The 27,720-nt window shown below is 40.0% G+C and overlaps 1 protein-coding gene across 13 annotated transcripts in view; it reads left to right on the top strand.

The window, feature by feature from the left end:
• The window catches only part of NaCP60E (Na channel protein 60E), a 96,941-nt gene that overhangs the window by 58,482 nt on the left and 10,739 nt on the right, over positions 1-27,720 (top strand). For 7 of the 13 annotated variants that reach the window (XR_010574582.1, XR_010574581.1, XM_065481357.1 and 4 more), the window contains 18 exons: positions 815-980; positions 5,418-5,552; positions 5,843-6,299; positions 10,221-10,331; positions 11,915-12,066; positions 13,007-13,145; positions 15,182-15,396; positions 17,340-17,510; positions 17,574-17,764; positions 18,238-18,343; positions 18,443-18,568; positions 18,636-18,692; positions 20,652-20,898; positions 22,490-22,814; positions 24,621-24,936; positions 25,060-25,176; positions 26,502-26,660; positions 26,733-26,840. Coding sequence is in view for 11 of the 13 variants with exons in the window: in XM_065481357.1 (XP_065337429.1) it covers positions 815-980; positions 5,418-5,552; positions 5,843-6,299; positions 10,221-10,331; positions 11,915-12,066; positions 13,007-13,145; positions 15,182-15,396; positions 17,340-17,510; positions 17,574-17,764; positions 18,238-18,343; positions 18,443-18,568; positions 18,636-18,692; positions 20,652-20,898; positions 22,490-22,814; positions 24,621-24,936; positions 25,060-25,176; positions 26,502-26,660; positions 26,733-26,840 (3,298 nt within the window). In the remaining 2 variants the exon portion in view is untranslated. The remainder of the gene's footprint in view (positions 1-814; positions 981-5,417; positions 5,553-5,842; positions 6,300-10,220; positions 10,332-11,914; positions 12,067-13,006; positions 13,146-15,181; positions 15,397-17,339; positions 17,511-17,573; positions 17,765-18,237; positions 18,344-18,442; positions 18,569-18,635; positions 18,693-20,651; positions 20,899-22,489; positions 22,815-24,620; positions 24,937-25,059; positions 25,177-26,501; positions 26,661-26,732; positions 26,841-27,720) is intronic. The other 6 variants (XM_065481367.1, XM_065481358.1, XM_065481360.1 and 3 more) reach the window with 5 other exon arrangements.

The following is a 27,720-nucleotide window of genomic DNA, read 5'->3' as shown; positions in this document are numbered from 1 at the left end:
AATACAAATAGCTTATGCAACTAACTAGAGCAACAGAAGTGAAACTATCCTATTGCAATGGAAAAGTGTTCATTCCATTACTCAATTGCACAGAAAAATATCAACATTCGCATCACGGCACTTTATACACACGGCAAAGTAATTGGTAAAGGCAATACAATGCAGAGGAGATTTTGCAATGTTTGCGTTCATTATTAGCGTTTCTAAACCGCTCATTGAATGCAGTTAAACGCGACTAGAAGTACTTTTCGCGAGCTATCTGATTACGCGCGGGGCAAATTATTGAAATCCTCGTTAAACAACGTGCGCGGGCCATTACATTTAATGCGCGGTATCGAGCTTTAATTGTGTGCAAACGATCTCAGTGTGTCGTGCGGCCCTTTGGCTAGCCTGGCTTTACAGCCAGCCTGCTCTCGGTTCCAGCGTAATGCAATTAAAGTGCTGCAGACAATTTTCAACTCGCCTTGCTGGCGGCTCGCAGCGCGCGTGGTCTTTCTCCGGAATTATTTTTGACTTTAGCCCCGCGTTCTCCGCCCGCCGCCGGCCGATTTGTATGGATCACGAGACGAGAACAATGAGAACGAGAGAGAGAGAGAGAGAGAGAGAGAGAGAGAGAGAGAGAGAGAGAGAGAGAGAGAGAGAGAGAGAGAGAGAGAGAGAGAGAGAGAGAGCAAGAGGGCAGGCAACTTTGGCCAAAGCCCACCGCCACACGAAATTCAGCGTGCGTGTGTGAAGAGTGTGTTGTTTGCCTGCATCCTTTGCTTTTTGTCGCAAAGACCAAATAACGACGGGCGCGCCTATTCTTCTTTTGCAGGCACTGCGAGAGTCTCAAGAAAAACGCGACGGACAAAGAATACGTGTGCATCCAGTTCGGCGAAAATCCCAACTTTGGCTTCACCAGTTTCGACAATTTTTTGTGGTCCATGCTGACCACCTTCCAGCTAATTACACTCGACTACTGGGAAGATGTCTACAATAAGGTATGACTGAAACTATTTATTAATTTTTGTTTGTGTTTCGACTACTAGAAGTCTCTAAAAAGTATTTTTACGGTATTTGGATTTTTTTAACAAACTTTCAACTTTTAATTTAAATATATTTTGATTATTTAAAAACTCATATACGTACGATATACGAGCGTGTTTTAAGGGGGAATATTTTAATTGAATTTCCATAAAAGATAAAAGGCAATATTTAAAAAAATACTAACAGTCAGTTAATATCTCCTATACAGGGAATTGGTTTAATAAGAGCATGATGAACTATCTTCTTTTTTAAGGTTTTATTTTAAAATCCCTGTTCTATTTAGGAACAAGATACAAAAGCCAAATAAGTTTTTGTCTCATATACTTGTCTTTAAAAAAGTAAAACAAATAACAAAAATACTTCACAAGGATCATGTTATTATGAAAATTGAAAATTTATATTCTATGATGTTGGTAAGGTACGGAATTCGAGAATAGTAACATCCTAAGGGTAGTTAGCAATTGCTCCGATTGCTTTAAACATGGATCTGGAGCCAGTTTTCATTCTGTTATCGAAGGGAGAATAAACATAGCTCTATGACGAGTTGAGCAAATCCATGTATCAAATATTATTTTCCTAAAAGTGTTTTATTTCTGATTTAAGCTACGAAAATTGAGTGTACCTTATTGACGGGTCGAGATATTCATCTAAAATTTCTGAACGGGTTCACCGGTGGCATTTTTGTCATTAGTCTACTTATTTAGTAACTTCTTTGAGCTATTTTAATATAAATAAACTGAAAAAGAAATGATACACACGCAGGAAATGTTTATGAAACTATTAAGTACGGAAATGGCTCTTATACTCTGCGCCGAACCGACTGAAGATGACTGCCTATGTTAGTAAAATTTGAATAAAAATGTATTAAATCCAATTTTTAAATTTAGAATTACCTTAAGCCGCGTTTTAAACCGCTAAAATTAAATAATCGAAAATTTTCACCCACTGACCTTGGCTCGCATCACTGCACTTATCTAATGAGATTGGTTAGGCAAAACTACTGTCGATTCGTTGAAACCTAACATTTTTTTTATCAGAGAATCAATTTAAAACCAAATTTTCCCTTAATCTGCGGCGCGTGCTTCTTTTTTGTTATGTACGTGGAGAGCAGTTCCCATGTAGACTCGGCTTCCAAAATGTGGTTGAAAATCTGGCCTGACCGCATGAAACGAACAGCGACGCCCGCTAGCCTAAAAAGCAAGATCGCATTCGTGCGTCTCGCTGCAGCCGGCATCAAAGGCCACTTTGGACATCAAAAATTTAGTGCCATGGCTGCAATAATTTCGGCACCGAGGCAGCGAACCCCTTTACAAGCGACAGCCCGAATTCCCACGCGGTGAGTGTGCGGCTGCAGCGGCAGGAGACGAGCAGCAGAGTGCCTGCCGATGCCGCCGCTGCCCGCCCAATTTTATTACAGCCCGGCTAGCCAGCCGCAGCCAGCGGGCAACCTGATGCGCCTGCTTCAAAACGTAATCCAGAAATCCCCTGTCACGGCTTAACAGCTGCGGATGCTTCCTCTTGAACTTCATTGTTGATGGCTGCCGCGGTTTGCACTCGAGGCAGTAGAATCGGTGCTGATTTCAATTTGATTTATATTATGATCTCGTCGAATTATTAAAAGTAGGAAAGCAAAATTATCATTATCAAAAAGGCTACTGGCAAATAATTAGTTTTCCCAATCCTAATTCAAACGCTCTGATGTAAAATACATTCCAGCCTGGAGAATATTTTGTAATTTTAAGTTAAATAATGTCAGAAAAAAATCATATTGCATCAAATACTGTTCCCGTGATGATTTAGAACCAAAAAGCTTTTGGTACTATTTCGAAATGGATACTGCTGTTCATATAAAAAAATTTTAATTTAGGAAAACGACTATTTAAGCAGGAACATTGACAAATAAATCAATTTCTTCGCTGGAAAAGCGACTGAAATTCCCAAATCTTCTTTATTAAAAGGGCAGAGATTATTATCATATTTATTGAAAAAGTCTCCTGTTGCATTGCAACATTGACAAGCAGGAACATTGACAAATAAATCAATTTCTTCGCTGGAAAAGCGACTGAAATTCCCAAATCTTCTTTATTAAAAGGGCAGAGATTATTATCATATTTATTGAAAAAGTCTCCTGTTGCATTGCTTTCTTTTCACTATGTCATAGTGAGTAATAAAAAGCAGTAATTGCTTTCGATATCTGAATTTTAATTTTTTTTTGTGATAAAATCATAGAGAAATTAAAAGAAAACGCGCACTTGTCTAGCTACTTAGTTAGGATTTTTAAGTATAAGATGATATTTTTGGTTCAAAAGTACTCTGCAAACAAAGTGGATAGATTATTGAATGAAAATTTTCTGCTCGAAATGCCAACCATTTACTTTCATCTGAAATTCGATTGATAAAAATCAATATGGAGAAAGCCGCGGGCAACACGAATTGGAGTGCGTGTGTGCCGCGTGTCAATAAATCTGCCAAGTGCACCCTCGTCAATGGGGGTGGTAGTGGAGAAAGAAAGGGTGTCACAAGTGGTCAGCGGCACTTATGCGCGGCTATTCCTGGGCCGGAAGCGCAATCACATGTTCGGCCGAGTGGTGGGTGGGTGGCGGCGGCGGTGGCTTCAAATTGTATATAAATGCCGCATGAAAGAAGGGCTGGTCGGCCGGTCGGTCGGTTGGCAGCTGTAGAGGGCAGGTGACTACGTACTCAAGCTCCAGCGGCGCTAGAGACGCGGCGGGCGGATTTGCCCCGTGATGTCTCCTCGTACCACAGATCGATATCCCACTTTCGGAGGTCACTTTCCCTGCCGTCGTCTGCAACAGGGTGGCTGGCTGCAACATTCGCGCGTGCCAACGCTAGCCCCCTGGCGGCCCCCGCCAGCATTCTCTCGCCAGCTGCTGCATTTTAGCAGATTAATAAAAGAGGCCAAAACCACAGCGAACGGAACCCCAAATTTATTTATACCCCCCAACTTGTTGGGCTGTTCGTTGTTTATTTTACGCGCACGCAGCACGTGCGCATGCCAACCACATGTGCCAATTTCAGGCCCACTATATCCATAGATAATTTACTTGCAGGGGGAGGGGGCAACCATTAAGTTCCGGATTAATATTTTAACCTGGCTAGACAGGAGAGCAGATGTGGCAAGCTTTAATATGCAAAATCCACAACATTTAACTACACACAAATTAAACTCAAAAATTTCAATAGTTACATATTTATATTTACAATTTCACAAAATTAAACCATAAGTTTTTTATTTGCACTTGAATTATGCAAAAACACAATTTCGTGTATTTTATTATAAATTTTTGTCTAGAAAAATGTCATCGTGTTTTGTTTAAACGTAAATTAAGACTAAATTGATAAGTTTAAAATTTAACTCTTGAGAGGTTATAATAAACATTTTTTTCTCAATAATTTAAAATTTTAATATTGTCTAGATTTTTCGTGTAAAATCCAGCATCCATTATAACAATGGAGCTATTCAAAATATGACTTTGTTTTTGTGAATTCTTATCAATGCTACTGGGATGTCAGTATTTGCTATCAGCGAAACCTGAAATATTTATGTTTCATAATGAGAAGGCAATCTACCAAACCTTTTGCTGCATGGCAATGATATAGCAAATAATGTAAAATTCAGTCTGTCAGCAGTTCTCTGGTGTGAAAAGTATTTGTCACTTAAATAAATTTAGAGGGCAGCAGAGACTAAAAGTTAAATTGCACGTGAGACCTTCGAAAGACGTGGGTAAATTTCGTAATCATCAGCTGCACATTTTATTCATGGCTCATTCAGGCAACGTCTGACAGACGTCGCTTTTCATTATGCATTCAAAACTGTGTGCAAGAGAAGTTTTTATAAGTTTGCTGCTGCTGCTGTGTACGAGAGAGAAACGTGCGCGTGGGAAAGTTTGCCTCGTGAGACTGATAAATGCACGTTTGGTGCCGCTTTTCCTGACTAAGTGGGCCATTTTCTCCCTTTTAGGAATGGCTGCTCGCTTCTGAGCCGTCATTATAAATGACGATTTCTCACAAGTCAGATTTAACTAAGTGAGCCGGCCCTGTGCCGTTTTCGAGAAAGTGACGCCAACGCATTAAAATGGTGGTTGGGTTGCATTTTAACACGACAAATTTCATTATTCCCACGAGCTTTAATCCTCCCTCTAAATTACGTTCTTCAATTACAAAGCTCCTAAATTTAAATCCAGGGGAGGAGTGCATGTTAACTTGTTTTTCACAATGCTATATAAAACTTATAAAAAAGTTGAGTTGGAGAAACCAATTTTTTTACTTTGTGTTGAAATCATAAACGTTGTATGAAAGCATGACTTTTAATTTAAAACCTCTCAACCTTACAAGCTAATTCTTCATTCGGATTTTCAATCAATTTTCAGGTGTTAGCGACGTGTGGCCCCATCAGCGTGACGTTTTTTACAGTCGTTGTTTTCTTTGGTTCATTTTACTTGATCAATTTGATGTTGGCTGTCGTGGCGCTGAGCTACGAAGAGGAAGCTGAAATCACACAAGAGGTGAGTAAAATTTAATTTCATAGCTATATTTTGTTTAGTAAGCAAATTAGAAATACCCCTAAACAAAATTTTGTTTTTAATACCTCTAGAGTAAAATCTATTAATAAAATTTTATTAAATTATATTAGAGTGAATTTTATCTGGATTTTGATTAAATTAAAAAATTGTAGGGTCAATAAGAGCCCTGCAGGATTAAATTAGAAGATAAAATCCTGTTCAAAGGGAGCACCCTTATCTGCAAAAATTCTGTAATTATCATTTTTATTTTTTTTTATTTTAATTAAAACTAGGAACGGAGGAAAGAACTACCCGACCACCGTGATGACTCGACATTCAGCTTCGATCCGTCAAACCTGGACGTAAAAACACTGGAGAAGGACACGCAGAAGCGCAAAATCGACTCGCGCAAGGGCATCCTGCTGTCCTCGTACACGAAGAAAAAGAAAACGCGCAAGCGGAAGAAGAACCAAAAGAAGGACGAGGCCAACAAGAACGACTCGTCGAGGTGTTCGAGCCCAAAGGAGAGTTTAGCGCAGCGGGGCAGCGAGCAGCTCGAGCCGTGCAGCACCCCGCAGAGGCCGACGGCGCTGCAACTTCCCAGCCCGGTGGTGATGCCGAGGCATCCCTCGCCGCACAAGCCGCCGCCACCCCCTCCACCCATGCCGCCGCATTCCGCAGCCCCCAAGTTCAAGGAAGCGGTCAACTCGGAGGCCAGGGTCACGGAACATCTCCACCCAAACGCAGTCGGTGAGTGTCCGGCCTTCTCTGAGCAATTTTGCAGTCCTTTCGCAGATGCGGCCGCAACAGGCTACAACACACCCTCCCCACCCTTCGCCAAAAGCCATAGACGATCGAATTTGGCTGTGGTTTCCCCAGCTCTGCCCACCTAAATTCACTTTTTTCCCGCTGAATTCTCTAGAGAGCGTGTTGCATAAAGAGTGCAAAACCGTTTGAATGAGCAAGGATGTGCGAAAATATTTTTGTTTCTGGCTGTGGCAAAATAATTGGCTTTCTAAAACCTTCCGAGGAAAAAATCTGGACTGAATGGCTCTACTCTGCGCACAAAAATTAATTCATGATGGTTAGCTTTTAGTGAAAATTCTACGAGGAAAAATAATATACTGTGCTGTACAACGGCTGTTTTGGCCCCGAAGGCCTTATCAGCAGTGCTTTACCTCCATAACAAAATTTATAACCACGCAGGATTTAGTTTCCATTCAGTTAATTTAAATTTAAAGATTAACCTGCGTGTGTATTTCATACTTTTTCTAAAATCTAAAAGTGATCAGAATACTTCAATTGAAAATTTTACCGTTTTTCAATTTCCCCGCAGATGTTCGGTATTGCTAAAGTACCAGCGTATTTGATTACAATAGTCATTTTTCACAATTTTTTTAAAGAAATTAAATGAAATCTTGGTCATTAACGCAGTTTTTGACGTCATGGTCGCGACTAAAATCTCTTGCGACAGTGACCATGGAAATTAAAAAATTACTATAAATTTTGATAAAGGAACATAGCAGATGCCCTATCTCATGGGAAACACGAAAATTTTGGGAAAAATCCTAAAAAAAGCATAAATGAATTGATTTTCTAGAAATTGTGCATTGTCAGTTTTTGCAACTTAAAAGACAATTTTTTCCCTAATTTGTTTTTTTAGATTTTTTTACAATAGTTATTGTACCATCCATGATTTTTTTCATCGTGTGTCAATTTGTATGCTTAATCTATTCTTGCCCTTGATGTACCTAGAAATGACTATAAAATGCGATGAACTTTGTCCAACACGGTGAAGCAAAAAAAAAACGTGGACATGCCTCTTGCCCGCAAATTCAGCACTACTTTAATCACACAGATCTTTGTTCTCGGTCCCTTTTGTCTCCGCCGCTTTCATGTACACTTTCCTTCGACTGGCTGCTTCTCAGCCGCACGACCGTGCTAATGCAGCTTTCAAAATTCCGAGTGTCTGATGTGAGCGCAGCGCAGAATGTACGCTTAAAACTTGCGGTTTCCGTGCGGAATAAATCACCAGCTCGGCGCAAGACCTTTCTATCTGCTTGCACACTTTTCCGGCCTTTCGATTGTGCGAGAGTGCGGCGGCAAAAGAAGACTCTGCCTGTGCCTCGGCAATAGCTGCTGCCCATTGCAAGCTACCCTCCTTCCGCCTCGGACGAGCTCTTCGGCTGTGTGCGTTACGAAAAAGTTTTGCAATCCTAAAAATACATACTACGCCGACTCGACTGCCACTTTTCCCCGCGAAGCACTTTGTAAAGTTCGCTTTTGGATAGGGGTATTTTCCGTGAAATGGCTTTCTTGCTAGTTTTTGAGACAGGAATTTCCGTTTAGTGGTGATTCAGGCCGTCGAACAGGTTTTGAAAGTTTGTTTCAACATACTATTCACGAGTAAATGCTTCAAAATCAGAATATCAGCAGCTGCTTTATGGTATGACGTATGACAGAAATGCTTTACCTAAATATTTTTAAATTTAGGTAATATATTAGTTAATTGTGTATATAGTAATTAAGTTTGTCTAGAGGATAATTTATTATGTAATAAATTAGGAGCAAATAGAACCAGTAAAAAATTGCAAAGGTAATCTCTCGCTTCTTTCGAGCCACAATGACACATCATTGTACGTTTGCCTCATTTGCCTTTTATTTTGAATTTTTAGTAATCAAAAATTGCTTGGATTATTGCGAGACTGCTTTATGAAATATTTGCGGGCAAATTTTCTAAACAAATGCTCGATTTGGCTGAACTTGATGCAATTAGATTGTAATAAATAATATGATTATAAAATTAATTATATTTTTCAAAGGATATTTTGCCGCTGCTAAAGAATATAAAAAATAAATATTGCGAATGCTCTGGGCCTATATTATAAATTTTTAACAATGCAGTCCACTTGTTAAAAGCGACCAACAACGCATTCCGGCGGGGAGCATGGTTGTTGGGGCTGGTGTAGCAACATTTCAAAGTTAGGCAACCCCGTGGACAAAGCTGCGGCGCAGGTTGCCTAACCTCTAATCTTTTGGCGTCCCCGCTTGCAGCCGCTCGTTAATTTGGCAGTAGAGCTCAAATTTACGGTAATACAGCCAGCGGCAGAGCAACTGGACGTTTTCCAAACATGAAAAGGCCGCTGGACAAAGCGAGTTTGATTAAAAAAATCAATCGGCATGTCTGACGAAGGCCGGGTTGCAAGTTCATCAGAGATCAGCTAAAAGGATCCCAGGAGAGATAAAGAGGAATGCGGCACGGCGCCAAAATAGTAAATGTGTCCTTTAATAAAGCCGGGCCCCTGCGTTTTGCCCCATTACTTCTCATCACGGACGGCTGGCTTGCAAACAAGAGCACAGAAATCGTCTGATTTCCGGTGAAACTCGTGCGGGAGAGATCCGCGAAGCGCGAAATTAATTATCTCGTGCGCCGGCAGATAATCGAGACGGCGCGCCCGCCGTGCGTGAAATTGGCCAAATTGGCGAAAAATCTCCTTGCTTGCCACCTTGCGGGCTAATTGAATCAAAAATCGCTCACGCCCCGGCCACCGAGTAATTTCCTGCGATGCCCCCGAAACCACCATTTATCTCAAGCCATAGAAACGCACACGTCCATCGATCCGAATAACCACTCCTTAACTTTTATCCACCCTCTACGGCTCAATTTTCATTAAAGGATTAATAAATCTTTCACAATCTCCGCATCTCCCCATCTGTCGAATTCTCTTTCTCAGTGCAGATAATGCGATTCCACTTTCAAATAACTCCGGCCGTGCTTTTCTCCTGGGATAAAAGTGGTCTCGATTCGCCATTAATCCATTATTTTAATGGACTCGTATTTTTATCAACTTACAATGGATAAAATATGATTTTTCCGTAAAAGCTAGAAAGGAAAGTCATTTATGAAAATTTCTTCAATTTCCCAGTATTTTGTGCTCAATATTTAAACTATTTTCTTGAAATTTCAATCGTGATTTGCTGAGTAATAATTCCCATTTTTAAAACATTCTTTCCATGTTTAAAATGTACAACAACAGGAATAAATCTAAAACAGAATTATAAGTTCAATAAACTTATTAATGAACGCTGGTTACATCTGTTGGTCGTTTTGTACACTAAAGGCAAACATTAATTATTTGAGTCCAATTTGCAATGGATCGTTCTGAAAAAAACGAGCTCTTTCGAAGCATTTGATGTACATTAGTAAACTAGGAGCGAAAGCGTTTGAATTTTCCTGGGTCAAGTTTTAATAAATACAAAGGTGCTGAGTGCAAAAGGAAGTAGCAAACAATTTTCTGCTCTTTGAAATTGGGGGACCAGAAGAATGAAACATTATGCAAATGAGCTTGCTACTTTCCATTATGACGTTACCTGCGCCGCGGCAGCCTTCTTGGCGGAACCAAACTGCTTGGGTGGATAACAAAGGAACCCCTGGTCGGCGCTTTTGATTATGACGAATGGCGACTTCATATCCGCAGCGTGCTTCCCGAGCTCATTAGCAGTCGAGTTAATAACGCGCCCCACGGCACACAGCTACCCTCCCGATGATGGCTGATGGCCCATTAAACAAACGCCGCTCACAAACAGACACTCACAGTCAGTCAAAGCGCTTAGCTGCTACTACTACAATGAGCTGTTCATAACCGCCCACGCATTCATTATGGTCGGCAGCCACGTACGGGGCGGTGCTTAAAGAACTGCGGACCGTGCTGCCGGCCAAAACCGCCGTTCAGCAGCCTCAGCCTCAGCAGCAGCAGCCGTCGGCCGGAAATGAGCTGTCAGGTAGGGTTGCACCTTTTAACGCCTCTCGTGCATCCATCAGCTTCCGCAAACATAATTTTCTTGGGACATCAATCATCGGATCTTTTCTTTCTTTATTTCTCTATGTGTAATCATGCCCGTGTAGCGCACTTTTCGCACTCTTGATTGATTGAATGCCGTTTGACTGTGTGTGCTTTTGCCTCCGCTCTGCGTGTGCTGTATTCTGTGATATTTCATTTCCTTCCTGCGGAGTCTCACGGGAAAAGCAGCCGCCGCCACCACTGCCACCGCTTTTTCCGCGTTCGCGCGCAGGATTATCTCATTAACGCGACGGCGAGATTTCCGCATGGAAACGAGCCTGCTCAAATGAATTTCTGCTAATGCGAGTGGATGCGCGCACACCACTTGCGAGTGCGCTCACCGTATTGGTACTTATAAGCCGGAATAAACTGAAAAATTAACATGATATAGCGTAATTTTTTTATATTTCTTTCTTCAAACAAGGTCAAATGAATATTTTTATTTTTTGACATATCTCCGAGCTATCATTTAATTGAATTGCTAAAATGTTCCGGAGGAAAAATGAATAAACCGTAGTATAAGAAAATTATCAAGATAAATTCAGGTTACCCGCACTTTCTAAGGAAAGCATTCTCAAACAAGAGAAATTGCAAAATTTACGGTTTGTGCTGCTTTCCCTCGTAAGTGTGCGAGTGTTAAAAAAAAATTTTAAGAAAATTTCACAAGAAAATTATATTTTACAAATTCTAAAGCATTTTTTTCCAGTGAGATGACTGATATGTTTGTAATTATCCCCCTTGTGTAGCTTCACAAGTAAACAACAGAATACAGAAACGAATGAAAGAGAAAGTTAAATTATAATGCTTCAGAGATCCGCATTAAAAGTGTTCATGACGCAAGCTTCAAAACCACATTTCACACCCCTATAGTACCGAAAATCCATTTCCTAAGCTAATACATCGCTCGGCACTGTGCAGCTTTTCTCTTTGAGGCACAGCTTCGGGGTCTGCTGTTTCATGCAATATATGATCTTCACAATCGGAGCGGAAATTCGTTGCGTAGTATTTGTAGCAATGATGATTCTGGCCTGCGTGCGGTGGCGACGGTTGCTGCTTCCACATTTGGGCACAAATCCATCATCAGTGAGCACGAAAATAGCAGTAGTGGGGCCAGAAGGCAAACGCACGCACACAAACGCACGTCGTCTCGATTGTTTTATCAGCACTCTCTCTTTGAACGAGCTCAGAGCAGTGTATTTCTCGTTTGTCATCCATCAATTTTCCTTCCTCTCGCCATCGGATCCGCTTATTCTCTCCGCCGGCAGACAAAACCGTCGGTGGCGAGAGCAGGGAACCGAAAGCTGCTGCTTTTCGCCCTCTGGCTAAGGGCTGTGTATGCCTATAGTTCTGCGCTTACTTCTCCAATCTTTCTGCCGCGAAATGAAATAAACTGAGTTGATCCTCTTCCTGTGACTTTGACACGCACGCTGATTTTTCAGCCTTTGTTCCCTCTTGCTTTCTCTTTCTCTCTCTCTCTTTCTGCCGCTTTAACTTGACTTTGGAGACACTCATAAATTCATTTAGTGTGCTCGAGAGCTCGCCTCAAAAAGCCCGGAAGCAACAGTGACAGCAATAACCCCGAGTCCTCTCTTGATGATTCAGGGGTGGTCGACGACCACGAAGGGGGCGACATCACCTCCGAGGAGGCGCCCGCCCAGCTGGCCGTCAAACATCAGGTATGTGTTCAGCGACCTTTTTTACTCTCGTCTCCGTCGTGGTCACGCGAGCGGCACGTTTGCTTAATTTCCAACAGACAAATTTGGATCGTTACCGAAAAAGCTGTAACGCTCTAATTTTCCCTCTTTATCAAAATTTACTAACGCAGTCTGTTCTTGGTACCCTATTTTACTTTACCAAAAAGGCATTAAATGGTAAAATGAAATGAGCCATTATTACATTCCTGAATAATCTAAAAGTATCAAAATCTACAAATAAAAAATATGAATTCATCAAAACAACATCAACAGCAAAACTAAATAAAAGATATAAATAATATTATTAATATGTATCAACAATAATTATGCCAAATTTCATGGGAATTTTTAATTTAGACTTTTGGATAACCCCATATTATTTTTATTGTTTGTTGCAACCATTATCGTTAGCATTTTTGTTGGAAGCTGAAGAATGCAATAATTAAAATAAGTAACAAAATACGCATAGGAAAATGAAAAACAAAGTAAGTAACGCTGTCAAGAGATATACTAACTAAACATTCCCATTTTGAAAGTTTGATTAATAAAAGCGCGAGAGTGACTCGGCTTACAAAGACAGACAGCAAATTATCCAGTTTGATTAAAAAACACTAATTGAACGGCAGTCTAGCCAGATTACGAATTACAAATCAAACTACGTCAGCGCTTTTTCAAATTGCCCATCATTTATGTGTCGTTAGCGCTCATCAGCGCCGATATTAATATATCACACACGTGTAACGAATGAATCGTTGCCTTTTGACGTGTGACAGCCGCGAACAATTCATATAATACAGCTGTTGAATTGGGATTGCCGCTCGCGTCGTGATTGTTTTAATGTGTTCGCCGAGTGACGTTGATTGCGTGAGTCGACTTGCCTTCTAAAAATTGGGTGATTTCGCTGCCCTGGTGCCTTTTGCAGCGGCTGGCCGCCTACACCATTGTCAAGAGCGAGTGCGGTGCCAAGGAGACCATCATCTGCAACGGGGTCAGTCCTGCCCAGCTGGACGAGGGCTCCCTCTACGGTCTCAGCCGACCGGATTATGTCATGGTTGTTCACGGTAAGCAAATTATTTTATATTGACTTTTATACTGTAATAATTGCTAAAACCTTTTGGTACAATCAAAATCTAAACAAAATATCTTCGCAGCGTTGTAAGTTGTGCAAAATATAAATCTGTTTTTGTTGCAACAGCTAAATTTTTAAAAATTTATTTTTCTTTGTGGTGGGTCATTTTAGCATTTTTTTCTAGTACTGCTCGCCCTTTCTTGCTTTGATCCTCTCATATTTAATGTGTATTTTATTTAATTTGATCCTAGCAAGAATATATATAGATATTTGCTAACACGTAAAATACATTATAGCAATCTATCTTGTATGTTTTACTTAATAATCATGTTCATTTAACAGTAGTTCAATATCATGAAGAACAATATCATCATTTTCCCCCGCGATCATTATTATTTGAGAATTTATGAAAAAGTCCATGCAATTAAAACAATTTAAGTCTGCCGCTCACTATAATTGCTGAAAAATAACACAATTGCACGACTTGTTTTGGAATAGTAGAAATTCACTGATGAAATTAGTTTCTAGCGAGAGTAAAAAAAAGGAATAGACGATGGGAAAGATATAAATCATATCCATGTCAAATCTTGACAAGATCGACAGCTTGCCTGAAATTCAATATTTGAGCTGGTAATCGATGTTTGAAAGAGCACAATCGAGGGGATGAAAGATATTTTCCATCACGTGACGCATTTGCTGACGTAAAATTTCATTTCAATCTGGAAGTTTTTATCTCTGTGCTTCCAACTGAACGCGCTCATCAGTCAAATTTTCAATATGATTCCTTTTTCAAAAGTTTAGCGAACCTTTCAGAAAACAGAAGACACTGTTTTTACTAAATCAAGTTCGTGCAAGTTTTCAGAGAAGGAATAAAACACACAATTTCCGCCTTCCAATTCAGTAAAATTGCCGTAGAAAGACAGTTATATAGATACATAAAAGATTTTGCACAAAAATCATAGAACGTTCTACTGTCAAGTGGAGAAAATATTGATAGCTATTTCAGTCTATATACACCCATTTATTTTCCTCAATACCTGTAATTGGACGAAGAATAAATGAATAAATTTTTGCTATTTTTCAACAAAATGACCGGGTGGGTCAGTTTTTCCTCGTTTGTCAGAAATAAAGACGGAGAACTTTTGCCTTTTGGCAAAGGCAGCGAAATCTGCGCTGGAGAATCGCCAGTCCGAGACCGATAACATCAAACACGCATTCATTAAAATTTACGACTGCGAGCAGAGCTGAACAAGTTTGACATTTTTGCGCGTTTCACCCGTACAGATTTTTCGCAAACCTGCATCCACTTCGCGGACTAGTAAGTGAAATATTTACTGACCGATAAATAAGAACAAACTCTGGCATTCAGGCCCGATAATGGAAAATTTACTGCGATGCAATAAACTGCGAAAATAAATTCAGGCTCGGCACGTGCTCGGTTTGGCGTTGCCGTTTGTTTCCGCCTTTTGTCCGTGCAGAGACGATTAAAAGAGAGTGGAAAGAGAGAAAAAACACGGCAGATAAAACGCGGGCGAGCGGGCTAGAGAGAAGAAGAATTGATATTCAATGGACTGGCGATATTGCGGTCGGGATCAATAGAAAGGGTGTCTTTCTCTCGTTCCATTCAGAGCTGACGGCTCGTGAGCAATCGATAATCGTGCCCGCCCTTCCGCTAATATCACGAGAATGAAGGCGAAGGCATGTGTGCGAAACCTTCGATTCACTCTTTCAAACAGATTGCTCCAGATTTTTTTTAGATACGCAATAGTAATAATAAAATTTTGTCTAGGCTTTATTCTTTAAAAATTTTCAACTTTCAGAAACCTTTAAGAATATTTTGATGTCTTCATAATCAATAGGAATAAGTATTATTTAATTTTAATGTCAAAATGTGAGGTAAAAAGAAAGTTAAAATTCTTGCTTTAATGAATTCGCTTAATTTTTAATGGCACGTACGTAAAATATATTATGTATTCGTGACAGAGTAAAGAGGAAAATTGACGCTGGTTGGGTGTTCTCTTTTTTCAGACAATCTGCAGGACAGGAACTGCGCCAAGTGCGAGCAGTGTTGTTTGAACTACCATGGCTGGCTTAGGTTTCAGAACTGCCTGTACAACATCGTGCACGACCCCTTGTTTGACCTGCTAATTACGTTGTGCATTGTGCTCAACACCCTGTTCCTGGCCCTCGAGCACCACGGCATGAGCGAGTCCGTCAAAGCGGTGCTCGACATCGGCAACAGGGTACGCTTTTACTATACTCTAAATTTGTTTATTTTCCTCCCTGAATTCGCCCGTTCTCCGTGTGTATGTGTGGAGCCCGTGAGTCTAATCTCCGGCTTAAACCTGAATGATATGCATGTGTGTGCTTTCCAGCCGCGGCACGACGCGGTAATGACTTTATAAAACGCTATCAAACCGCTCCGCCAGTTTGCTGTGTTAACTTTGTTGCGGAAGTTTCGAGATAAATTATTTTAAAGGGGGTGTGCGTCAATTTCCAGCCGACGCTCCAATTTAATTTTCCGCGAGCTCAAGCACACTCGTCGGAATCGGTGAGAAGAGAGGACGAGTATTTGGAGGAGAGGTTGTGGCTGGCTGGCGTTATTATCTTGCGAGCTCCACCGTTTTTCATGTTGGATGCACATGCCTTGAATATCTCGCACCGTGTAACGAGTAATTGCAACTCAAATCACTATTAATAATTCTTTCACGACAGTTCCAAATCTCTTAAAAACGTTAAAATATTTTCATAAATAGTTCTTTCAGCAAAAACTCATATGTTATATTTTTTACTCCCTGGCATAGTTGGAAATTGCATATAAATGTGCTTCATATTTAGACAAAATGCAATTGTGCTTCACTGTTTTAATTTCATTTTTGATTACATAATTGATTTGTTGATTAAATTCATTAATTTTAGAAAGCAATAGCAAATCTTTAAAACATCCCTCCTTAGTAGTGTCCTCATATACAATTTTAGTTCACCTTTTAAGGGAAACACTAGGGGCTCATATAAGAAAATTTTTCTTAATAAGAATCTTAATTCCAAAACGACCCTTGAATGTCACTGTCGTTTAACAGACATAAATCTTCGAGTACCTTAATTTTTACAAGGACACTTTTTTGGCAACAAGTGACACTTTTATGGACCAAAATTACGACGTCAAGTTCTCTCTCTTCCTGTGCTCGGCGAGGATTTACCGTCCGTCAAGCTCGTAAATAAATATAGCAGCAATTCTATACGACACACGGCTGCGTCGCAACTTTTTCTTCCGTCGACAACGTACCGGAAAGTCGCCAATAAAGCAATAAAATCTAGGACGCGCATGCAAAATTATTGTCGCTTCGCCGTAAATTAAACTTTGAATATGTGTGTCGTGTGCATGAGAGTGTGAGAGAGAAAGCCTGCCCAAGTGTGCATGAATAACTAGTATGGTGTGCTGTCAAACGTGATTCATTATCCAAGAATCATTGCCTGCGGTTTATACATTTAGAGTGTTTGCAATCAATATCTATAAATCCGGACTTAACAGCACTGGCACCCAATACACACATACGAGTGAGGGGCCGCCAGGCACGGATATCAACCAGCTCTCTGTAAAATTTACATCAACTGTGGTATTTTCTGCATTCCCATTTGTTCAAACATGTGGAATTTCGTTCTCTTGCACTGGTCATTAATTGAGTCATATATCGAGTAATTGCGCATTTCCTCGATGATTTATTCTTGCCCATTTTAAATATATAGATTCTCACGTCAGATGCTTGCTTGTCAGTTGCTTCCCTTTTAATAAAGCAGCGAAGGCAAGTACAGGGATACAGTAAACGTCTTAATAAAACAGGCAAAAGAAAGGAACCTTTCCTCTCGTTGTAAACAGTCGGCCTTGGTTTTAACTACTCCTTTAGCCGAATGCACAAAGCAAAAAATTTACAACTTGTCTTGTCAGTTCACAAAGTTTTAATCTAATTTTTTTCTTAACTTAAGGTTCCAAACAAAGTATTCACGACTAAAAGAACAAACAAGCAAGCATTTTAATTTTTTAGCTGACTTAGTCCCATAAAACTATTGATAGATACGAATATTTAAAAATTCTGACATTATTTACAGTCATCTCAACGTAAAATTTAAACTAGTTCAAAACGGTCCGAAATCGATTGGTTAAATGCTTGACTTTTTCCTTGCCTAGGTTTTCACATCGATATTTACACTGGAGTGCATCCTAAAGCTGATGGCAATGAGCAAGGACTACTTCAGCTGCGGATGGAACATTTTCGACCTGATCGTCGTGTCAGCTAGCATGCTTGACCTGGCCTTCGAGCTGATAGAGAGCATTTCTGTTCTGCGCGGCCTGCGACTGGTGATTAATTTCCGCATGACGGCTAATTGATCGCTGAGGCTAATCGCTTTTCGCTAATTGCAGTTGCGAGTCCTCAAGCTGGCGCAATCGTGGACGACGATGAAAGTTTTGCTCTCGATCATCATCTCGACGCTCGGCGCGCTCGGAAACTTGACGTTCGTGCTGGTCATCGTCATTTACATTTTCGCCGTGATCGGAATGCAACTGTTTTCCAATAAGTACACGTCAGAAATCTTTGAAGACGAAATACCAAGGTAATGCTGCTCAGAGCAGTTATTTTAAATGAGATCATATGTATTTTTTAATTAATATTGAAACCACATTTTGCTTTTGACGAGAAAATACTGGTTTACGATTTAAAATATAGAAATTGTACTACGCAGAGGTTGCTGACGCAAATCTTTAGTGAAGATGGAGGCCCGCTTTACGATAGTTATTATGTGCTCAACCATTTTACCGTTTTGCCTCAAGAATAAAACAATCAAACTTTGCCTGAATTCTAAAGCGAGGGGCTCCCCTAAAGCTAATCTTGCTTGCTCTCCACCTGCCCATGAATAATTACTCGCAGCAGTACAATACGCGCCTCAGCCGACTGTCGGCGCCCGCCATCTTTTGACCCCATCCCCAAACAAGCGCGCTCTCACCCCTTGAAAGATACAATTTCTCCTAATATCTTTTATTGCGGGTTGCAAAGAAAACGATCAAAGCGGGAATTCTTCTTTCTTAGGTGGAACTTCATAGACTTTTTCCACTCTTTCATGATGATTTTTCGCATCCTCTGCGGAGAGTGGATCGAGCCCCTGTGGGACTGCATGCGTGCGAATGAAAAGGAGGTGAGTAGCGTACACAACACACACGCGCTGCGACACACGCAGTGCAAGTATACATAATAATGAATGCACACCACAACCCCTTATTTTTGGTGGCCGCAGGGCACGGGTCCTTGTTTCTTGATTTTCCTGCCAGCGCTCGTGATGGGCAACTTCATGGTGCTCAACTTGTTCTTGGCCTTGTTGCTCAACAGCTTCAACTCAGAGGAATTGAAGAATAAAAAGGAGGTGAGTGTGCGACTCCAGACCACCGGCCCCCCTTTAATTAATTATTTAAACGAGATTTTATTCGCAGATGAAGATACTAGAAAATTTTTTACATCAATCTCATAAAATAAACGTAAAGCAAGAGGTGCGCAGATTTTGATTAATTTTATGCGCTTTTCCTTTCTTGGCTGGCTGCTTCTTGCCGACAGATTTATTGATCTTGTGAATATTTGACGCGGAATCCTCCCAACTGAATAGCCGCGTGAGAAATTGACCAGAGGCCTGCATGATGTACGAGCGGCCGCCAAGCGCGCGCGCGAAAAAATTACGATGCACATTGTCGCGCTCAACTAGCTCGAGTGATAGATTTTTCATCTTTTCTCTCCTTTCGCGGGAAATCGCAGGAGGACTCTGAGGAGTACGTGCGTCGTCTTAAGCAACACATGCGGACTTTCAAGAAGGTCTGGAACAATCTGACGCGTTTTTGCTGCAGACGAAAGTTACGCAGACGCGAGGTTAAAAGAGTACGTTGACTTGCCTGAGATCAACTTTGATATGGCGGACTGTGAAAATAACATTTAACTAAAAATTAATTCAGTTGCCCAGCAAATATTGTTGCATGTTGTGCTCCTCTATAGGCGTAAATATAACTCTGAGTGTGCTAGCATTCTTTGAGGAATTTGTATCACAATATCAATTTATGAAGACTTCCAAATTAAAATAAAACGAATGTTGAAAAATGCACGGTTAAAATTGTTGTCTTCAACCTTTTTGAGCTGAGCTGGCCTTTTTGTGGTCATTTTTACGACTCACTTCACTAAGTTTTAACACCAATTGAGCAGTATAAACGTGTCAGTGTAAATTTATTAACCACGCGAGCATGTGACTAACGCCAATGATGTGCCAACGTTAAATGCGTGCGCCGACCCCTTTATAATGGGCCGACGACAATAACCAAACTAATGCCAGCACGTGCGCACATTCATGTAGCAGGCTAGAGAATATTCCGCGTGAAGAACAACAATGCACTGCTGTGTACACGGACCGCAAATGAATTTACAGATGTGCTCTCGTAACATCACAAGAGCTGAAGTGAATAATTCATCGAGATTTCATCAAGCCCCTTTGTCCCAAATCCGAGTTTTCATTAACATCCATATCAATTGCGCCCACTGAATTATTCATTTTCAATTTTGCGTGTGTAAGTCGAAACATTTATTGAGCAACCAAGCACGCATATAAACATTTAGAGCAACGGCCACCGGGCAAAAAACCGGCGCGTTTCAATTTTCTACCCGCGAGAACACTATTTTCCGCCGCTAACCGCGCACTCAATCATCGCCCTTCGCCTCCGCGCCATGCGAGTTTGATGACTGGGCGTGATGTTCGGTGATCATAATACATTTCAACCCTCTCTCTGCAGGGTACTTGGTACGTGGTTTTATCGAGTGTTGCGCTTGTCTCGGTGATAAATTTTTACTCGGTCGCGTTTGATTGCCTTCTACGGCGTAATTGCATTCGGTGCCATTTAAACAAGAGCGTCGTCCCTATATCGTTAGCATTTGTTTAAACAGTGTATGTTAATTATAAACATTGGTTTAAACCTGCTGTAAATAAGTTTTAATTTCTTCGACTTAGTCTGTCATTATTTCCACCATATTTAATGAGAAAGATACTCAAAATATTTGCCAAGTTTTACAAAAACATAAAATACAGTTATATACTCTCAATGATTCTTTATGATCTGAATTGTTATAGAATGTTTTTTTTGCAATATTAAATGATTTGTGTCTCAAAATATGTAGTAATTTTAAACTTAATTTACAACTACTAACAAAATAAAATGTTAACTTTAAAACCTGCTTGAAATTTATCCTAATTCTGGTTGGCTTTTATTTTTACTATTATACATATGATTACTATTACCGATAAAAATTACTGAATGTTAAAATAAACTGACAGACGGGTCCGTCTGTGTGATCTGATAACTCACGATTGAATTTATATCTACTGCCTCAAATCTAACCAACTGCTTCTGCTGCAAACTAACCGACTTGAACGCAGTCATAAAGCAGAGACCAACGGCAAAATTTACACATTTTAGGAAGTGGGCGACGACTCAAAGCTGGCGCGGAGCTTCGAGCGGGTCAAGTCGCTGTTCCAGCGGCGCACCCGCAACCAGGACATGCAGTGCTCCGTCACGATGGCCGTGACGGCCGCCTCGCCGGCCTCGGTGCCGGCTGAGCTGGTGAACAGAAACCAGGCGGACTACCCGGACGGTGGCCTCTTGCTCGAGCAACAGGAGATAAAAAAGTTCAAATACGGGCAGCTCAGCCAGCAGGACAGTAAAGGTAATCCGATTTCCCTTATAGCCACTGCACGACAGAAAATAATGTAAACGATTAACACACGTACGCGCGTTCTTGTCAACGGGCCGACCGCTAATTCCCCTTTTTTTCTGCCGCTTCAATGGCCTCTGAATACTACTTTTTCTTTGTTTCCCGACATCACATAAGCCCTCTGCGACTCAGCTTTGTGTTTGTTTGATCGTTTTTTAAAACGTCTTTTGTTTCCTATTGACTGAACCGACCCTTTTTTATCGCTTCGATCGAATTTCTGCTTTATTTGAACCACCTGTTAATAATCAAATACAGCACATTCAAATTTATTGAAAATCACAGTTTTTCTAGTTTAAACTGAAGGAATTTACGCTTTTTTACTGTTTTTTTTTTTCGTAAAACCTGATCATACAGATTTTCTGCCATTTCAAAGTGATAGTTGTAATGCATTTAAAGAAACATTATTGCAAAAGTTTCAATCAATTTTATCATAGATTTAAAAAATTAATGTCTAACGTTAGATGCATTGAACGATTGACAAATGAGGCTGGAATCTTTTCGTTTCGTTTTTTATCTTTAGAGGAATCAAAAGTTAGGGTAGAATTTCACTTTTCTCAAAATTTATTTATTAACTAATTGAATGAATTCACCATTCCTTACAAAATAAAAATGTGCTCAATTACCTTTAAAATGGCTGCAATTTATTAAAATTTGTTCCCTCAGATTAAGTTTATTGCCCTAAAAGAGCGTTTTTAAAAATTGACTTGTTTCCTCTAGTCGACGAGTTAGTCACAATTCCTTTCTTAATGATGCAGATTTGCACGAATATATCGGGGGCAAAGTTCATCCACCTGGCATGCACAATATGTCTAACTCGCGAGTGCAAAAGAAAGAAGCATGGTTTCTGCCTCGTGTGCCAGCGCTAGTTACCGAGAGTCACGCAATTGGAAGGAAATTTTTATATAACAAGCGCCGCCGATCCTCGTTCTTGAGGCGCTTCCAAACACGAGGGCTATAGTGGTGGAAAGAATAGAAATGGAGGGAGACACGATTGAAATTCGCGTCCTCAACGAGCTACATTGTCCTGTTTTGACGGCTGCTAAACAAATTAATATGATGTTCTTTTCGACACGAATCCATTCAAACTCATAAATTATGCCCCGAGCTACTATTAGAAACTGAATTCTTATTTTAAAATCATCTTTCTGCTGTTAAACAAGAATGCAAAATTACAATAATTCAAACCGCCGACAATTGTTGGCTTCCAACAAAAAGCAGGACCACGCTGTTGTACCGCTACAAATCTAATGCTATGCCTGGATATATTTTTGCTGTAACTCTTTATTATTGGTTTCGCAGCATCAATTTTTTTTTAAATTATGTTCGCGAAAATACTAAATAATGACAGCATAATAAATATTATTTCTTTATTCCTGTAATTTTTCCTTTTAATGCTTTTACATACTAATATTTTTCTTTCAACGAGTAGAAACCTCAATTTTGGAATTATTCTTCTGAAATCAAACCATTTTCGACAATTCGTCAAGTCTGAAATAATTTAGACGTTGTACTAAAACAAATTCTGAATTTAATTATTCTTCAGCGACAGATTCAAACACGGAGGAGGGCATCGAAATGGACGAAATCAAGATCAGAGTTCGACATCAGGAGTCGGCGGGCGAAGCTTCCGGCACCGAGGACGAGAGCAAGTCGTTAGACGAGAAAAGTGAGCGTCTCTCACAACTTCGCTCGTTGCCTGGCAGACAACCATGGCATTCGGTAGTTTCTTACGTCGATGAACTTACAGTTGGCGGGCGCAGAGACTCAAAAGGTCACTACACTGATGGCCTGGGCAAGTTCCCGGGCATCGGTCGCAACAAGCAGGAAAAGATCCCGCAGCCATGCTTTCCGATCAACTGGTACTCTCGGTGAGTCTCTTTTCGCTTCTCACTCAGTCCCCACCCCCACTTTCACTCACACGGCTTTTCGCATTTCTTGTTGATGGTTTTCACTTTTTTCACGAAAAGCCCGCTTTATTTTGCCTTTATTTTCCGTTGGATATACTGATTGATGTGTAGTCAACAATTTTCTCTTTTCGGCCATGTGCGCGAAAATTTTCCAGCTCGTTGATGTTTCTGTTCATTCGGTGTTTAGTTTATTAGGTGTGTAGTGCGATTTTCTATGGAATTTCGGGTAATTGACGTTTTTTTCGCATGATTTTCCATAATATCCTTTGGATAATTATGGAAATTAAATTGGACATAATCGGCTCTTACAGATCTGGTGCTATAAACGGAGAAACTAGAACAATCTTTTCGATCATAGACTAAAATACACATATTATCTTTGATTTCAATAATAGTAATTTTAGCTGAAACATCTATTTCTGCAGAATTGATTAAAGAAGAATAAATTTAGAAAAATAAACAAGATTCACGGAACAGCTTGCCATTTTTCATAATGATTATGATATCTGCTACAAAAACTAGATATTTACTGAGTGTTCTAAATTAGTTAAACATCAAGGTCAATAAAAGTGGATTTTAAACTGTAAATTAATTATGTGCACGACCATATACCCTGATGTATATAAACTTATTCTAATTGACTTTGATGTGTTTATTGTTGTTCTAGTTTCGTGGTCTACAATCAAAATTTAAAATTATCTAAAAAATTATTGATTTTATAAGAGTTTTAAGAGATGTGCTTTATTGTTTGGAGGTAGCCGTTATTACAAGCAGTGCAGCACTGTGAGTTTAGCACAAATAATTGAGTTGCAGCACTCTTGTATCAGCACCACAAAGGAGTATCACGCTCAATTATGTAATTGCCGACAGTTTACTCGAGGCAATTAGTCGCGTAGAGCCGAAGTTTCCCGTCTCTCAATTTAATCAAGGCCCTCAATTATGATCCAAGTGTTCCTCTCAAACTTTTGGATGAAACGTCCTCGACCTGCGCGCAACTTCAAAACTATAATGGTTTAAATTAAAACTAGATTCAAATGTTTTTACTAAATTTCAGTTTACTGACAATAAACAATGTGTTTATATGCTAATCATTATGACCTCTCCTTCAATTTCAGGAGTACATTTTATAATCAGCATAAAAACAAAAGCAAATCTCGCTGTGGAGTGAGACGCTAAAACTAGCAAGCGCTTTAAATATAACTACCATAAAAATCCAATCCTCTTTCTCTCAGCAGCCATTAAAACTCATCACCATAAAATCCCGCCAGCTCAGCATCCTCTTCATCCATCTAGACTTTGTACATTCAGAGCGAGACACTGAACAAAAAGCCCTCCATCCACTCACACACCCCGAGCAAAACCGACCTCTAGATGTGTGTATGTAGTAGTAGTAGAAAGGCAGCAAACTATGTATGTAAATGTGCAAAAAGGAGACTAAGTCGTGATTCTCTCACGCCCAGGCAAAAGTGTGCGTGCGTGTGCCCGCTGACGTGAGTGCTTCTATAAATATATACATATAGGTTGAGCAAAAATGAGTGTACAGTACATTCTCTCACCCCCCACCGCGTGTGTAATGCTCTGTGTCTCTGTCTCTCTCTATCTATCTGCATCCAGCATATATACCCAAAACATGTGTGTATATCTAGCGCACCACCACTCGCTCTTCCTCGTAGCAAGCGACGTCTAACTGTTGAGTGTCCGCGCCGGCCTAGCTGGCCGGCAGCCCCATCACCCGCCCCAAAACTAATCGCAACCACCCTTCCGCAGGTCGGCGTGTTGCAACCGACTGCACGAGACTCGCATTGGACAGCAGTGCTTCGCCATCCGCAAGTCAGTTCTCCAGGTGGTCGACACGCCCGCCTTCGAATGGATCGTCCTCATCATGATCTTTGCGTCCAGCGTCACCCTCTGCTTCGAAGACATTCACCTTGACGAGAACCCCATACTGAAGAAGGTCCTTTACTGGACCAACCTCAGCTTCTGCGTCCTCTTTATCATCGAGATGCTGCTCAAGTGGATCGCCCTTGGCTTCTGGCGATATTTTACCAGCTTCTGGACTGTCCTCGATTTTATAATTGTCTTCGTAAGTATTTTTTTTGTTACATTAATTTGAACTTAAAAATTTGTTCCAAATTATTGAAAACTTTTTTATTTAGAATTGTGTAAGTGAATTGGATTGATCCAACAAAATTGGTTTTATTTTCAGGTGTCAGTATTCAGTTTGGCTATCGAGGAAAATGAAAATCTTAAAGTCTTGCGATCGCTGAGGACGTTGAGAGCGTTAAGACCATTGAGAGCCATTTCTAGGTGGCAAGGAATGAGGGTGAGTGCATCCATCTTTTAAATTCTTTAAAACAAAGATTCCATTAAGATTTCAATTGGTACTATAAAAACAGTTTCATTGCATTATAATACAAAATCAAATAGTTCAATCGATCCAAGCGAAAAATCGTCAATAGAAATTGGGCAGAATCTCATAACAGTTTTGTAACAGGGACGGTTAGTGGTGACACTGGTAATATTTATTAAATTAATAACTTTTTTCTTCTTTTTTTTGGTCCTGTCAATATATTTCATCGGCTGGATACGCGGAATCCTGTGAAACTAGGATTTTTGTTTATTACTCTCACAATTTTAAATTTTTCCTCATACTTTAATAATTGAGGTAATTTAAAGAAAATTCATCATTTTAAAATTTGTTAATTATAAGATCACAATCGGGGTAATTTACATATGGTTCCTGCAGCAATCGATTTGTTTATTTACTAAAGGCGAACTGTGTGTGGCACTGATAATGCTCATCTCATCAAAGAGCCACGAGCAGTGCAAACGACAGCAGCTTTTATCAATAAGAACACAAATACCAGCAGGTCGTTTGACATAACAGGATCAATCTCGTCGTGTTCCACAGGGCGAACTCCATTAGTGGAATTTTCCATCGACTTTGCGCAACTGGAGTTGCACACAAAATATTTACCAAAGTGTCAAAGTATGCATAATCGCTGCAGCGTGTGTTATTAGTTTGCCACACACGGCTCAGCCCGTATTGTATGCAATTTCGCGAAATTATTATAATCCCATCAGCCTGGCTGCATTGCCAAGCAAGCTGTGACAATATTATTCCGCGCGAATGGATGCGAGCAATCTGCTTAACATATCTGCCCTGCCGGTTGTATAAGCTGCGGACCCGCAGGCGCTGGCAGGCTTGCTGGCTGGCACGCTGTGTAACTGCAATCAATGATGTGCAGAGTGCGCCCGCCGCCGCGGCCTCTATCGCTCATTAATCATCGCGCAAATTGTTCGGCGCGCCGACTAATTAGCGCTTTTTGCCCCGCATTAATGACACGATCGGCACGCCGGCTCATGTATTAATAATCGCGTCTATGCAAATGAGACACACACATTATTGTTTTCTCTAAGCGACTTTGAAAAAGCGATAAATCATTTCCAGATTAAGCAATAAAAAGTAAATCTTACTAGAACTACTCGATACTGCGCGCATAGATGATTAAAATTAACAGCTTGCACAGCTTTCTCACACAAAATTAATTATCAATATTTACTTACGGAAAGTCGAGATACATATTTTATGCTAAAAATTTATCTTAAGCGGTACTGTTTTATTGAAAACTTCAAACAAATTTCCAGATCGTGGTGAACGCACTGATGTACGCCATACCGTCCATCTTCAACGTCTTGCTGGTCTGTCTCGTCTTCTGGCTCATTTTCTCCATCATGGGAGTCCAGTTTTTTGGTGGCAAGTTCTATAAATGCTATGATCGCAACGGCACCAAAGTTAACATCACCGTGAGTATACAAAAAATATAACTTAACGCATGTAAACCAGAGCTGAATTCACTAAATTGTGTCTATCCGCAGATCGTCAACAATAGATCCGATTGCGAACGTCTCGAAGGGCATACGTGGAACAACTCGAAGATTAATTTCGACAACGTTGGTCAGGGCTATCTGGCGCTATTCCAAGTGGTATGTTTCTAATTAACGAGAGCTAAACCAGAGTTATTGGACAAATTTATGATTTTTCCAGCACACTTTTAGCAGATTTTCTTTAATGACCCTTTGATATACCTCTAAATTAAACATGAACTTTAAATATTTAATTAATATCATTCCTGACTCCAGTTATTTGTATCAAACAGTCATATATCGAGCTGTGAAATATAGACGATTAACAATTTTTTAGCGCCCAATCTTCGTGGGCCGTACAAATGCAGTCAAAAGCCATTTAAACGGAAATGAAAATCGTCTCAAGGTGCTCAAAACGTCTAAAAAAACGTCTAAAGATGTGTGGAAACCATATATTTTTTTGTTTTAAATGTAGTTTGCCCATAGACCTTTGAGGCAATTTCAGCACAAAATAGTTTTGATCGGTCATATAGCCAATTTTTAATTTCATATATGTTTTGTAAGCAAATGCAACCTCTCTGGAAAAAAGGGAAATGTGGCACTCAAATAATTTAATTATATAATATTACCTTTTCGTTCCATTTTTTGCAAATATAAAAAATCTATTCTAATACACAGAGTTAAATATTAATCAGCTCAGAACGTGTATGATATACAACTAATAAATTTGTGTTAAAAAACAGTCAACTTTTTCGTTGATATAAGTTTTGGATATCATTTATATGATATAACGATTTTTATTAAACAAGTGAAAATTCTTTAAATAATTTTTCCGTTGATTTCATTACCTTCAAGAATAAGCTTTAATATTTTATTTCACAAAAAGAGATGCAATGCGGAATACATTACAGTAACAAAAATTCTAAAACCATCTCTGTGAGCGCCACCGTTTTCACATTTTTCACACTTGCTTTTTTAGGAAAAACAAGCTCCAGTCTAT

This window comes from Cloeon dipterum, chromosome 2 (assembly GCF_949628265.1).
Source record: "Cloeon dipterum chromosome 2, ieCloDipt1.1, whole genome shotgun sequence".
NCBI classification, from domain to species: Eukaryota; Metazoa; Arthropoda; class Insecta; order Ephemeroptera; family Baetidae; genus Cloeon; species Cloeon dipterum.
Note: the sequence above shows the minus strand (reverse complement) of the source record. Positions and strands in the feature narration are given on the sequence as shown.